This window comes from Taeniopygia guttata, chromosome Z (assembly GCF_048771995.1).
Source record: "Taeniopygia guttata chromosome Z, bTaeGut7.mat, whole genome shotgun sequence".
Taxonomy (NCBI): Eukaryota; Metazoa; Chordata; class Aves; order Passeriformes; family Estrildidae; genus Taeniopygia; species Taeniopygia guttata.
This window is the reverse complement of record NC_133063.1, coordinates 58,492,627-58,506,752: the sequence shown is the minus strand read 5'-3', so window position 1 is coordinate 58,506,752 and position 14,126 is coordinate 58,492,627. Positions and strand designations below refer to the sequence as shown.

The 14,126-nt window shown below is 36.8% G+C and overlaps 1 protein-coding gene across 2 annotated transcripts in view; it reads left to right on the top strand.

Moving 5' to 3' along the window:
- Nucleotides 1–5,767, top strand: part of ADAMTS6 (ADAM metallopeptidase with thrombospondin type 1 motif 6) — a 146,032-nt gene extending 140,265 nt beyond the window's left edge. For both annotated transcript variants that reach the window (XM_072921911.1, XM_072921910.1), the window contains exon 25: nt 2,348–5,767. In XM_072921911.1, the coding sequence (XP_072778012.1) occupies nt 2,348–2,457 (110 nt within the window). In that variant the 3' untranslated portion in view covers nt 2,458–5,767. The remainder of the gene's footprint in view (nt 1–2,347) is intronic.
- Nucleotides 5,768–14,126: the final 8,359 nt, after the last annotated feature.

Genomic DNA, 14,126 nt, shown 5'->3' with positions numbered 1-14,126 from the left:
TTGAGGAGGCTTGAACCACTCCTCAGTGTAATGATTATGTTGGTGAAACTTGGAAAATTTTTCTTTGGGAAAGTATGGGTTGTTTGCATAAAACAAGAGTCAAAATTTTGAGGATACAGAAATACTAAAAGAAAGTTATATTGAATCTTGTCATATTTTACTCTGGGGTTTTCAAACGTTTAATTAGTGACTTATAATATTGTAGATGTGGTTTTGATGGGCTGCCACTGATGTGGGTAATGTTGCATTTTCTGCTGGAAGTGAACTACAGGCATCATCTACCGCACCACTTGAAATCTATTCAGAATTATTCTATTCTCTTAAATACATATATGTCTGCTGAATCTAGACTGCTAAAGCCCATTTAAAAGTTTACCTGAAAAACTGTTTCTATTTCATTATACATCTTTGCACTTTCTTTAGCTTGAGGCACAGTGACATTTTGTGGTTTTTTTAATGTAAAATTATACTTAATATCATAATATCACCTGATCTAGCCACAAATTTCAGCAAGGCAGAGCTTGTGCATGTAGCTTACTGAAACTTATTAACACTTGTTACTAGAAACAAAAGGAACTCTGCTAAATCTTCTCCATTCAGCCACAGTCCTATGAAGAATAGGCTACTTCATCAGCCACCATTATCTATTTCAAAACTGATTTTTAAGATAGAAGTTTTGGGGAACTTCCAGAATATTCTCTCATTGCTGTCCAAATGGCATCAGCTGAACAGAGTCCAGTTTTACTCAAGAGGAAGAATAACTTAAAAGAAACATGAAAAAGGATCATTTGAAATCCTACTTTTAGAAAAAATTGAGTCAGTGGTTATACTTGTATTTGACTAAACACAGTGGGTTTGAGGATTATTTTTGGGATTGAGTGAATTTTTTATGTCTTGTTGAGATCAAGTGAACTTTTTATTTTACACTTCACTTCACGAACATGAGTACCTGAAATATTTCTGGAAGAGACTTGACCTCTTTTGTGAAGAGTGTTTGAAATTCAGTCTAATACAGTGACCATGTGTGGTTGCTAGTAGAGAAATATATGTGTTTCAACCAGCTACTCACAATGTCTTTTTTCCTGTCACTCAATTATGTTTCCATTAAGAATTAAAGAATTAGAAAAGCAGTATGTTAAACATCATGTAGGTGGAGTGAAAGAATTGTAATGAAAGTGCTATATCTGTGTTAATGACATGAAAGTAATGTACTTCTTGCTTAGCAAAAAGCATGCATTTTGCCATTATCAGAAATACTGGTCAATAAAGACCTGGAAGTTCAGCCTCATTAATGCTTTCCTAGGTTCAAATACTAAAAAATTCTCATCTGCAACTCAATTTGTTACTACAGTATGCTTGCAAGTGTTAATCCACTATATGTAACACCCTGTCCCAGAGCAAGAATCATGTACTAGGAGATTATATGGAGACTAAAGATCTGTAGAGTCTGAGTGTGTTACTGAATTCTCAGATGTAGCTCTTTCTTGAGCTGTATCAGGATAAGAACTGAGCACAGATCAAACTCCATTCTCCATTCCCACCTGCTTTCTACAGGTGCAAAAAAATGGGCCAGAGGAGTACCACAGCATATTCCAGCTCCTGTAATGTACCCACAAAGTCACTTTATATGCAACCTGTGTGGGATGCAAAAGAATGAAACCTTCCTCCATGGGGTTGAGCTCTGTTCTCCCCTCCTGGGAAAGCTACTTGCCAGTACAATAGGGCAGTTGAGGCAGTAAGCCCAGCATACAGGGAAAACACAAGTTTGAAAAAAAGCTTTTATATCTATTACATGTGTAAACTTCTAGCATAAAATAAGTTGTGGATGTGTGGAACCAAGCCTAAAGTATAATCCACCATTCATTTTGGTCAATGAACTCAACCTGTTGGTACCATTCTTTGTAACACTTACGTAATATTCTCCATCCCTCTTAGGTTACAATGCTCATTTTGTTTTAAGGATTCGTACAAATATATGGACGTGAATCATCATAATGATAACCTCTCATGGAAGAATAAAGTAACTCCTGAGAAGGAAGTAAAAAAATGTAAAGGAAGTAGAAGGAAGTAAAAATGTTAAAAAAATCCCTCACATTTTCTAACTGTGTAAAGTGATGATTTATCCCAATATATGTTAGTTCTTCCAAAGCAAAGACTGCTCACTTCTAAATGTCGAAAGCCCTGCAAATATTTTTATGGCTTTTAAAATTTGCAATATTATATGCACTAGACTGTACTAGAAAGAGTAGTTACAAAGAAAGCAAGATAGATGGATAGAGGAGAAGCATATCCTTTGTATTTAACTTATATATCTGATTTTTTTCTCTTTAATGTTCTTAATTGTTAGAGTGCAAAGATGTGAACAAAGTGGCCTATTGCCCACTGGTGCTGAAGTTCAAGTTCTGCAGTCGAGCATACTTCAGACAGATGTGCTGCAAGACCTGCCAAGGACACTGACCCACAGGAAGCAGAAGAATGTGCCTTGTTTTTATCATTGTGGAAGAGTGTCCATCAAAGAGAGCCACACAGCGGAATAAGATTGACGTCCTTGCAAATGCATTACCCTGTGGAAAACATAACCACTGGTCAGCCCCAGCTGACAGGATTTCAATATTATTTTAACTTCTGTGAAGTGGGATTTATTAATCCAAAGTGCTGGACACAGTATGAGGGGATCCCAAATTTGAAAGATTCACACAATACATATAGATAGCTTACTGTGGAACATTTGTGTTCTTTTGACTAAATCCAATAGTCTGTTTACATCCATGGACCATTAAAATAACTTTTATTATGGACTTAGCAATGACACTGAATCCATTTCTATTTAAAACTGTTTAAAATGTAGTTCTTATGAGTTGGTTTACTATGGAAGTAAAGAAGAATCAAAAAAAAAGTTAATTCATAGCTTAAAAATCTTAACTATTTTATCTCTTGACACAGCACCACAATTTAAATTATAAAATGAGCTTTGAAATGTTATTTAAGGAGCAGAAATTTTTTAGAAAAAAAGTATTTTTCCTTCATTCCACCTATTTCCCTTTGGAGTAATCCATATTTCCTGAACACTGCTGTGAGCCATATATAAAGCTATACTAAATAGAACAACCATGAGGGACTTAGTTTTAAGAGGTGCAACAGTTATTGCAGTGGTGCATTAAATACAAGTGTGCTGTGAAACAAAATGAAATCGTCACTGCAAGTTTATAGCCATCTTACCATTGTACAAGTGAAACAGAGCTCCACTGAAAGGAACATATTTCACTATCATGGGGGAGGCAGACCCCAGCAGTGGTGAAGACTGGATTGCCAGTTCCTTCACTACTACCATAAAGATTGTTTAGGATTTACACTTTGACTCCAGCTCACTTTTGTTTACAACACCAGCCACAAAGAAGAAACAACTTTGTGGGCTTCTAGATCTGGTTTACATATTAGCTTTGATTCTCCAAATCTAAGTAATTTGAATGGAGATGATAAGCCTACTGTGTAATAGCAACAATCCTTTGCAAAGCTGAAAGTTAAAATGGATTCCAGATGTTCCCTCCTTTGATACCATAGCAGAGGTATTGTTTAGGAGAAGGAATATGTGAATGTTCTATTCAGGAGACCACATCTGAGTAGCAAGGATTGCAACCAAAAAATAAGTGACTCATGGAGGTATCTAGGTTCTGTTCAAATGAGAAGTCAAAAGTGTGCTTGAGCCAAGAGGCCTGTGCCTGGAATAAGGCACACTGGAAAAGGGATGGCTGTTCTTCTGGCTGCCTTCACCTAAATGGCCAGGTACCTATTTAAAGCTGGACCATATTTAAGCAAGGGGCAGCTTTCAGCATGAGACTGAAACAAATTCATGCCTGTAAATTAGAAGCTACATGTCTTAACTATTCACTGCCATGCTCCACTTATTCATATTACCCTATTTTTAATATTCACCAAATACTTAGCATTTTTAAAAATGAAACCAAACTTCTTAGGCAAGTCACAATCAGGACTATAACATTAAAAAGTTAATTGTCATGCTCCTCTTCCCCTTTACTTTTCAGTAACAGTTTCAACAAGGAGATAAGAAAAGTAGATATTTCTTTATAATAATATATTGTACTTGAACATTTGCATTTTGCAACAGGTACTTCATGAATGTGATGGTGTGTCCAACTATGACTCCTTTGTTATAAAACAGTTAAAATTATGTGAACAATAATATGTTACAAATTCTAACTCAAATAGCACTTTTAAAAAAATCTTTTCAGTGAAAAATAATTTCAAAATATGATATTGAAGTGTACCAATATATTTTACCAGTAACAAACCAAATATATTGCACACTACTTACTAATGTGAATTAACATGGAACAATAGATGCTGTTAAGAGGACTCATACTATGAAATTTCCCCAACATATTGACAATCTGTCAAGGGGTTTTGTGTAACCCCATGTCTGTACTCATGACCATCAAATTCCTGTCATCTGCTACCTCTTGCCAGTATTTCCACTTCTGTACATGTGTGACCAGTCAAATTAATTTTCATTTGGCTTGCATGTATTCACATATGCTTATTATCTGTTGCTCTCATCACCATGTAAACAACTCCTGTTAAAAATGACACCAGTAGATAAAAACATCCCAAATTTTTGGGAGTTGCACATAGAGATTAAGGGCAGTATGTAGTCCTTTTCTGTTAAGTGAATTGACTTCCTATGTCCTTTTGACAAAACACCTTGGTGCTAATATGCCCTGGTTAGATCAGAAGTATGATGAAAGGGTAAGGGGTTGTTACAGCATTCCTTAAGCAAGAGTCCTTTTTGTATCAAGGTCCAGTTTTCTCCAGGACATGATTTTGTTTATCAGCTAATGTGTCATTTCAGCTAATGAGAAAAGGGTTTTCTCTGTATTGAAAATAAACCCTTTTTTTTTACCTCACTTAGGACATGAAAATTGTAAGGAGTGTTTCCAAAGACACATTTTGCTCTCTTACTGGGGCTAGAACACCGGGGATTCTGTTTACTCTGCAATATAACAGCACTGAGGTTGGAATTTAAAGAACTGCCTGGAGCCATGTTGAATTGTATTGTTAAAGGGAACAAAACACAGAATGTATATGGATTTGCAAACTAAGTAACACTACAGACTAAGACTGAAATATGAAACCGAATTCAAAGAAAAATAATTGGTTTCAACAGCACAGTTCATTGCTGCTGCTACACTGTAGCCATCTATATAATCTAAGCTAAATAGTGTTATATTCCTAAATAGTGACAAAACGAATCTTTGTGCAGGCTATAAATATGACAGACCTAGAATCAAATAGTACAATACAAGATGCAGAAACCTGGTGCTAGTACTTCTGCTGAGCAATACTATCAGCTGATAAAGATCAAAACAGAAATAAAAATCTAAGATTAATCCTTCAAGGTGTATACATCCGAAATAGTCCATTTCATTAGGATCTTTATAAAGGAGTGAATGTCACATAGATATCCTTAATAGTACAGACTGAAATTACCTTTGTATTATTGTGATTAGTTGCTTATTATTTTATACTCAGTATTAATGTGGTACACTGTTACTTTATTATTATTTTTGCTTTTGTAAATTATATTCTAATTTATTGTCATGTTTCTTAACACTTGTTCTACATGCATTCTCCTGCTTGTAATAAAAACAAAAATATTGTAACACTTGATGCAGTGAAATTCCACAGCAGGCACAGATTTGTTTTTAACATAGATAATTTAGTAAAATAAAAGTGCAGCTTTTAAGATTGATACCCATGGTACAGTTGTCTCTTCCCTTACTTACAGTTACTAGAATTCTGTATGCTTAATGTTTGCTTCATCCGATACATCAAAATATATATAAGGTGTCTTCTTTGAAGTAACATCTATGTTATGGTAGAATCCTGTCCTGGGCAGCAATATTTGTCATATATAAAAAAATAAGGAAATAACAAAAAGGGAAAATCAAGAATACGGTCATGTACATTACTTACTTACTTACTTAGTCTAAGCAGTGATGTAGATCAAGAATGAAATTAATGGCAGCAAAACTATTTTGTACTTCTTGGAATTATTACAGACAGTCAATAATAACAATAAAATGTCCTTCTTGCATTGAGTTTTTAAGGTTTTATCTGAAGTTTGTCTGAAGCCATGGTATTTTTAAATATAAAGAAGAAAGTAATTTCAGTAGACTTGGTGCTTGGGTAACTGTTGCTGAAAGATGCTTCTTTTCTTACCTGGCACAGTACAAATAACTTGCTATAGAAATCTCTGATCAAGTCCTATGAAATATTTCTTATTTCTGAATTAAATTCTAATTTCTGGTTAAATGAACATAAACACTCCAATCTTGTGAATAAGATGTTAAAGAAAGAACCTTAAATGTATTGATGACATATTTAATAATATTGGTTATTCTTTGTTATTCTATCTACAATTAAGGATTCAAAAACTAATTGCTTGTTTTTAAAATATGGGTATTTCTATCTGAGCTTGATCACAAAATTTTATTGCCCTTTAGATGAGAAGTTAAAGATGGAGTAGTTTTAGTAAATAACACAGTTTAGTGACAGTTTTCCTCTGTCATTGTAGAGCTGTTGACTTTCTTCCCATACATTCACACTAAGTTATAACCTGATAGATTTCCCATTATTGTTCAGTTTGCAGTGTTGTTTTTTTTCCTGCTGGTATTATAATAACAGACTGAGAACACTGAAACAGAGGTTTTTCTCCCTTCTTTTCTCTTGCTACCTTAAACCTGGCATAACCCATGATGACTGTAGAACTCCTGACACAAAATAATCCCTCCAGTCTTTTTAAAATGCATTTTTTTCACCAGAATTTGATACTGGGGCCAATCCTACTACTACAATTCTCTGTTACACTTTTTCAGTTTATTTATTGAGGAAATGAGGACCATTTTTACCTGAGGTACTGGTTTTTCCTTTTCCTGACTTCCCTTTCTGTACCGTTCTTGAAGCTCTCTGATGTACAAGAAGCATTTTTACATATCCTCTGTAGAATTCTGAACAGATTTTCTTTATTGTCCTGACTTCTTTATTATTTTTTTATTGTTACTTGGAACTATGTCCCAGGACTTTTCTAGGTCCTCTTATGGAGGTTTACTGCAATGGACTTTGGATGAGTCCTGTGAGCCTCATCTGGAGGCAGTCAGTCATCAATCCAAGAGTCTTGTAGAAGACCATTACTATGCTGAGGCTATCATTCTGCAAGAATTGACACCCTATCTGGCTGTTTTCCCTTCACCACAATCAATTAGGTGGAAGGGATGGATGACTGCTTCTGTGTGGTCCCTCCAATCTTCGTTCTAGACAGAATGGTGTGGGAGTATTTCCACACAGTAATCAGGATGAAATCCCAAACGGATTTAAAAGGGCTCAGTCAGCCACGGAACAAGGTTTATTACAGAACTAGAGCATTGGTCATTTCCCAAGTGTATTTGGCCCAGCTAAAGTGGAAATTCATGTCCAGTTTAGGAAAATGAGCCACTCAAAATGTGGGGTGGTATACATTTAAGGATTCTGCATCGCTTAAACTGGCATAACACCTAAACACCATGTGTAATTTCTTTTCTTCTGTTTTTGCATGAGACTGACATTTTCACTGAGCTGGACAGGGCACAGTTTATGTTCAGAGGTCATATAGCTGCCAATCAGAAAATTATTGAAGTCTGTTTTGGAAAAGATATATGTATTTCTACATTAAGGATTGGAAGATTAAATTTCTACAAACAGGAAGGCCTTTTCAGAATTGATCTATCAAGATCAGTAAATAAATAATCTCACTTCTTTAGTAATTCTGTTTGAAATAAATTTATCAGACCACAGCTTGAGATAGAAGTGTTTTGGAAGCTGGAAGAGAAGCCTCAGCCAGTGAGTGCTCCAAGCATCAGTTGCTATGACCACACAGAGAGATCAGATTTGGCCTGGCTGATAAGGAATAAGCTGTGGATTTTGGAAATTGGATTTCTTCATCTGCATCAAGACAAGTGTATTTGTTTATTCTTCTCCCCAACCCCACCTTGACATCAAAGTCTACAAATGTGCACATTCTTGCAGTGTTTACAACATTATAGCTCACATTGTTTGAAAAACCCATCTTGCAATATGATTTATCTTTTGCAATGAAGATCAGTCTTCTGTGTGGAATCTACCTCCCCTGAGAAGCAGTGCTGAGTAATGTTTCTGAGTAACACTTCCTCTCCAAATTAACTGTGAGGTAACAGTTCTGGACATGTGGGAATATCTTCCAGTTATATCTCTATGAAAAGACCCAGACCCACTCTAGGGATTTCAGAAGACAAACTTCAGTTGAGAATGCATTTTAAGTTATTATTGTCACATTTCTTTTGAGGTAAACTATGTTTCATTAAGCAAATAAATTTACAGAAGTGCAGTGTGCTTAGTAGGGTCACTGCCTTCTAACATCTTTGAATACTGACCAGAAATAGGGGCAGGACCATATGTATGAATGACAACGTGTGGTTGAAAAGTTTACAATCCATTTCCAGGACACTCTCTTTCATTTCTCCAACTCCACTCCTCAGAATCCACACACTGGTACAGGATATCTCTTCCCTCCATTATCTCCTCCCCCCTGGTGGCTGTTTCTCCTCTTTCTCACTTCTTTAACATATCTATGTATCTCATATTTGGTGTACAGTACTGCTGTCTTTGTTCAGATACTTTAATGTGAATGTTATTGAGAGTTTTCTCATCTGTAATTTAACACAGTTATTTGTTTAAAATGCTCATTTTAGGCTGGTTTTGTGAATTATTCATTGAAGCGTAAAAACAAATACAAAATCTAAATAAGAATTTCAAGAAAAAAATCTGGAAATGCATTAATTCATTTTCATATGATAGTCCAAGTAAGAATAATATTTAATATTTTTTTCAACTGCAGCAATTAGAAGCCCCTTAAAGTTACTTTTTTCCTATTATGAAAAATACTAAGTTAGGAGCAAATGCAAACAGGAGGAACCAAGCCTCTCTTTTGGTCTCAGATTGTCTTTCACATGTAGTCTTTGTATTGAAATGCACTATCAAAGCAAGACCTTCTGCAGCAAAAAGGAATCTCAAACATCTCATTTGGTCTTTCTGGCTCAGAGTTTCTGTAGAAGTTTATTTACCTAAGATAAGGTTACATTGTTGAAACTATCCTGTCAATTAGCAATAACATTTGACTTCAGATGTATTATTCTTCAAAAGCATTTTGTCAAGATAGGCTTATAACTGATTTTCTAGAGAGGAGGGAAGGTATGACAGCTATAATCACACGTGTCAGTTAACTATATCATAGTCAGAGTTCTTGTGAAATAAAGTGCAGAACACCCTATTTAGTTAAAAGAGTAAAAGAAATTAAACTGCATTTTGTACAAGCTTCAAAAAAAAAGTGCAAAGTAAGAATAGTCCATTTTGATTTTCCATGAGGTTTAAGAAGCTGGCTCAGCACTGGTTGCTCAATGCACTGTTAAATGTTTGTAAAGCTGAAGACAAATGACCTGAATTCTACTTCCATGGAGGGTTTGGGGTTTTTAAACTCTCTCTGTTACCCTAATCCATCTAGGAAAGGTCTCAAGCATCATTCTGTAAATCATCCCCCCCACATTTGCTATGCTGGTTCTTTAATCACTTTTTGTAGTTGTGATGATCACAAGAATGATGGATTTGAGGCCTTGGTCTCATGGCTGTGGATGTGTCCCCTCACTTCCTTTCTCCTCTAGCTGGAAAACTGCCATGTGGTCTTTTTTCCTCCAGTATAACCAGAACACGTTTCTGGTACCATAGGTCTCTGACTGCTTATCTGCACTGTGGCCAGACACCCATGAAAGATTCAGTGGATGTCTGTGGCATCAGGTATCACAGGTGCCTTGGACCAGCGCTGCATAAAATTGCTTCCCATTAAATATGGCCTTTTTGTCACCTGGCTTTCATGCTTGGCATGGGGTTTCAGAGCATCTCTCAAATTTGGCCAGCAGCCACCTCTTGGACACAGCAGGTGTCCCTCAGTCCTTTGCTGGGGCTCAGCTGTGGCTTGTGGCTGCTCAGAGTTAAAGCCAGGATAGGTGCTGGAACACTGGAATTGCAATTCTGCTATGGCAGCTGTCAATCCCTGGTCAACCATGTTGGTGTGGAGAGCTGCTGAGATCTGAGCTGTGGTGAGTCTCCCCTTTAAGCAGCTGGCACCTGAGGTGAGGCCAAGAGCTGGGTATGGTTCAGCTTCTCTTAGGAAACCCTGAGTCTGGGGAGCGCTGCTTGGGCCTGGCTGAGCAGCAGCCTCTGCCCAGCCTCGAGCTCGCCACAGCTGCCTCCTCAGCTGGAGAGGTGGAGGGGCTGCCCCAGTGTGCAGCCAGGACAGCTCCAAACAGAGAACCCTGCATGGGAACAGGATGGCTTCAGCTAAGGCCAGTGACAGTGGTTTTGAGGGAGCTATGCTGAAGTTGGGAAAGCTGTGGCCAGGAAGCAGGAAGAAAGAGTGGGGCCATGAGATGGAGCTGGGAAGTGTGTAAAGAGCTGAGGATATCTCAGCAAGGGGATCCTGGGGCAAGAGTTGGGTACATAGGTCAAGACCACAGGTCCCAGCCAGAGATACCCCTACAGAGGAGAGGACGTGGCTTCTGTGGGTAGATGGAGTGCAAGAAACATGCAGAAGTTTGAGCTCGGACATGTCCTTTGCAGAAACTCAGTCTTCAGGATAGAGAGTAGAGAGCCCTTGCAGAGCCTGCAGAGATAGGGTTAGTTTAATCCCTTCAGTGAATACCTGAATGCTATATATACTAGTAACAAAAGAAGCTGTGAGTCTCTCAGTGAGTTGCAGCAGTGAGCAGAAGTCTTTACCACTTTGGATAACTATACCACTTTGGGTAACCTGTTTTAATTGGCCATTCTGTAGTTAGCAGATGCAGTTGCAAAAATCATGTCTGTAAATTTGCCTGCCACAAAGACAGCTGCATTCTTGAATGCGAGATGCTCACTGGGTAATTCTGCTGAACTGATGAACAAATGCTTACAGGGTGTGTTGACTCTCAGCTGGTAATCAAGATAGTGAAGGGCTGCCAAGAGGTATGTTGCTCGTTAAAAGGATGACACAGCCTTCAAAAAAATAAACCTTGAATCTCCATTAAAAATAAAAGAGACAAGTAACATGTTTTGGTAAATTTGGACTGAAATTTCGATCATTCTTCTGTGGCTTGAGAAACTTGATTACAAAAGCAGTGACCTTGCATAGGGTGTCCAGAGTTGTGCAGTGGAGTCTTGTGGTTACATGTGAAGTCTCAGCTTGATTTTGCTTGTGCTTTCCTTATTATACCGTGCATCATTCAGCAATATATGTTTATCTGTTTCAATTAAGTTCATGCTGGTTTTGGAGGTATGGCCTATTCTTACCTGGATATAATGCAGAGAAGTTTGAAAGATCAGATGAATGATCAGCCCTACTGCACAAAAATCTTGAACCAGGATTTAGAAAAAATCACGCAACTGTGAGAAATAAACCACCAAACCAAAATCAAACTTCTGAGGTTGCATTCTTTTATTTTTTTTTTTGTCTTATGATTTGCTTCTTTCATATTTTTCTGCTCTGTATACTGAGGAAAGCCAAAAAATCACTTTCTAAGGGGAAGAGGAAAAATAGGAAACTCAACATCTAGATTTATGCAACTGAAGTCTTTCAGTAGAAAACACAAATATTTTAACATATTACAATATTACAAGGGCTAACAGGATAATACCCCATTCTGATTAATAACTAAATACTCAAGACATTTCTAAGAAAGTGACAGGTACCCTTTTCTGTGAAGACAAATTTTGTAAAATTTTAAGCTTTTGCTCCCATTTGATAAAAATAATGACCTGAATTAGGAAAATGCTGCTTCCTTCTGGAACATTCCAAGGGATTGTCTTCCAGCTGGAAACTCAGAGAGTCCAGGATAAACTTCCCACATTCTCTTTGTGAGCTGCTAGAAAAGTGAAGGCTGCAATTCCAGCTGTGTACAATTAGTAAACCATCAGCATCAATCTAGCATCATCCTATCCTACTGACATACCTTCTTTCAAGAAGATGTCCAGTGGACATGAGCTTGTGGTCTGCTGAAGGATTCCTCAGAAGGTACACAGCCAGTGTTGTCTTTGTCCTGCAAAAGTCATGCTGTACCAGAGAAGGTGAATTTGGCCTAAAGTCAGAAAACTGATTATTCATAATCAGGTTGGAGTGGACATACACAAAACCAGTGCCTTTGGCTTCCATTTGAGCTGACTTCCCCCTCCTCACCCCCCACGACACTTTCTGGAATGAAGGTTAGAAAAAGTGGCTAACTTTGTCTTGGTAACACAGGATCAAAAGATAGTAGATCACAATATAATAATCTTCCTCAAAGTCTCATTCTTAATCAGTGCCTCTGTTAATTACATCATCAAAATTTGCCCAGTTGAGTCTGTAGATACATCTGTGAAAATACTTACAGAGCAGCTTTAGGCCAACATACCATTGTTCCACAATGGTTTTTAAGCTGAAAAATGTACTTTTTATTAAAAGGTTGAGAAACAGTGGATTCCGGTGCATCAGTAAATGTAATGAGTAGAGTATGTAGAACTAATTGTAGTAGAGCATTTACTACAAATCAGCTGTTAAAAATCTCAAGAAAAGAAAAGTCACACAGACACAATTTAAAATAATTTCTAGTAAATAAGTATGGAAAAAAACCCTCAAGCTAAAACATATTTTGCTGTTTAGAGGCAGATAATCCATTTTTAGTCCAGTGCACAAATTTGATTTACAGTGCGTTTCAAAATATTTATCTTCTTTTTAGGGTTTCCATCACTGTCTAAGCCAATAGCTTGCTGTGTTTGAAAATTTCTGGGCAGTAATTGTAATTGTTTTTAAAGCTATTTTGGAAAATACTGAGCTGTATTGCATTTTGTAGATTTGAGGAATGCAATTATCAACATTATATATATAATCCAAGTGACCTGCTGGCTTCAGAAGCTCAGACCCATAGAAAAAAATTTTAACAACAGCAAAATGTTTGTTTGATTTTTGTTCTGTAGTTGGTCAGTGCTAGGTGAATTATGTTATAGCCAGTTTGACAATAATATGATTAAATAACAATTCCACATAAGTATGTAACAGTGTTGAAGTAAACATACAAGGAAAAGAATGATTTTTCTGGATGGATAATCTGACCCATTTTCATACGTCAGTGTTTGATGAAGTACTGTGCTGATATGATGGTGTCTGAGTACTCCTGTGATTCATCCAAAGTTGTTAACAAAGAGCTAGGTCTAGTGAAAATGCAACACAAGGTAATACATCTTAGAAACTTATATGTAAATATGTTAGATAAGAACTGAACTTGCTTGTTATAAACTGATAGAGATCTTTCCCAAAGTATTTTGTCTCCTTTTTCTTCTGTTTGAGAAGAAACCCACATGAGGTTCCAGACTGAATATGCTTTTCTAACAGGCATCTGTTGAAGAAGTGCTAGGGTGAGAAGATTTGAAAGATATGTTGGAATTTCAGTTCCAATTAAAAAAAAACAAAAGAAACCAACCCCCCCCCCCAAAAAAAAAAAAACCAAAAAAAACCCCCACAAGCAGCATTTCTGACTTAGAACAAAATTACAAGTCAGTCTCTAAAAGCTGTTAATAGCCTGCTTTGAAAATATACACATGCACTAGAAAAAAATAGTCACAAAATATTCTTTGGAGAAACAGCTTTCAAATAAAATTTTTCACCATGACCCATACACTTCATAGCTAACATTCAGTTGTAGTTTATTGACAGCACAAAAATACTAAAATCAGGGCCTCATTTCAGTTAAGCCTCACTCTGTTTTTTATTGTACCTTGACACATTTAACAGAAATCAGTTAATGCTTGAGAAAGTTCACCAACATTCCCAAGATCATGTGTAAATGAGCATGTCCAAGCATGAAGTTATTTATTCACTGATAGTTGCATAAGCTATGCATCCATGCTATACATAACCTCTGAGAACTCCCAGCTGTATTGTATGCTGCCCTGTCACAGGTGTATTTTTCTGTTAAAATGTTGCCATATTTTTTTGGAAAGCAGCTTGGGAGTGATTTTACGACAAAGTTACCTGT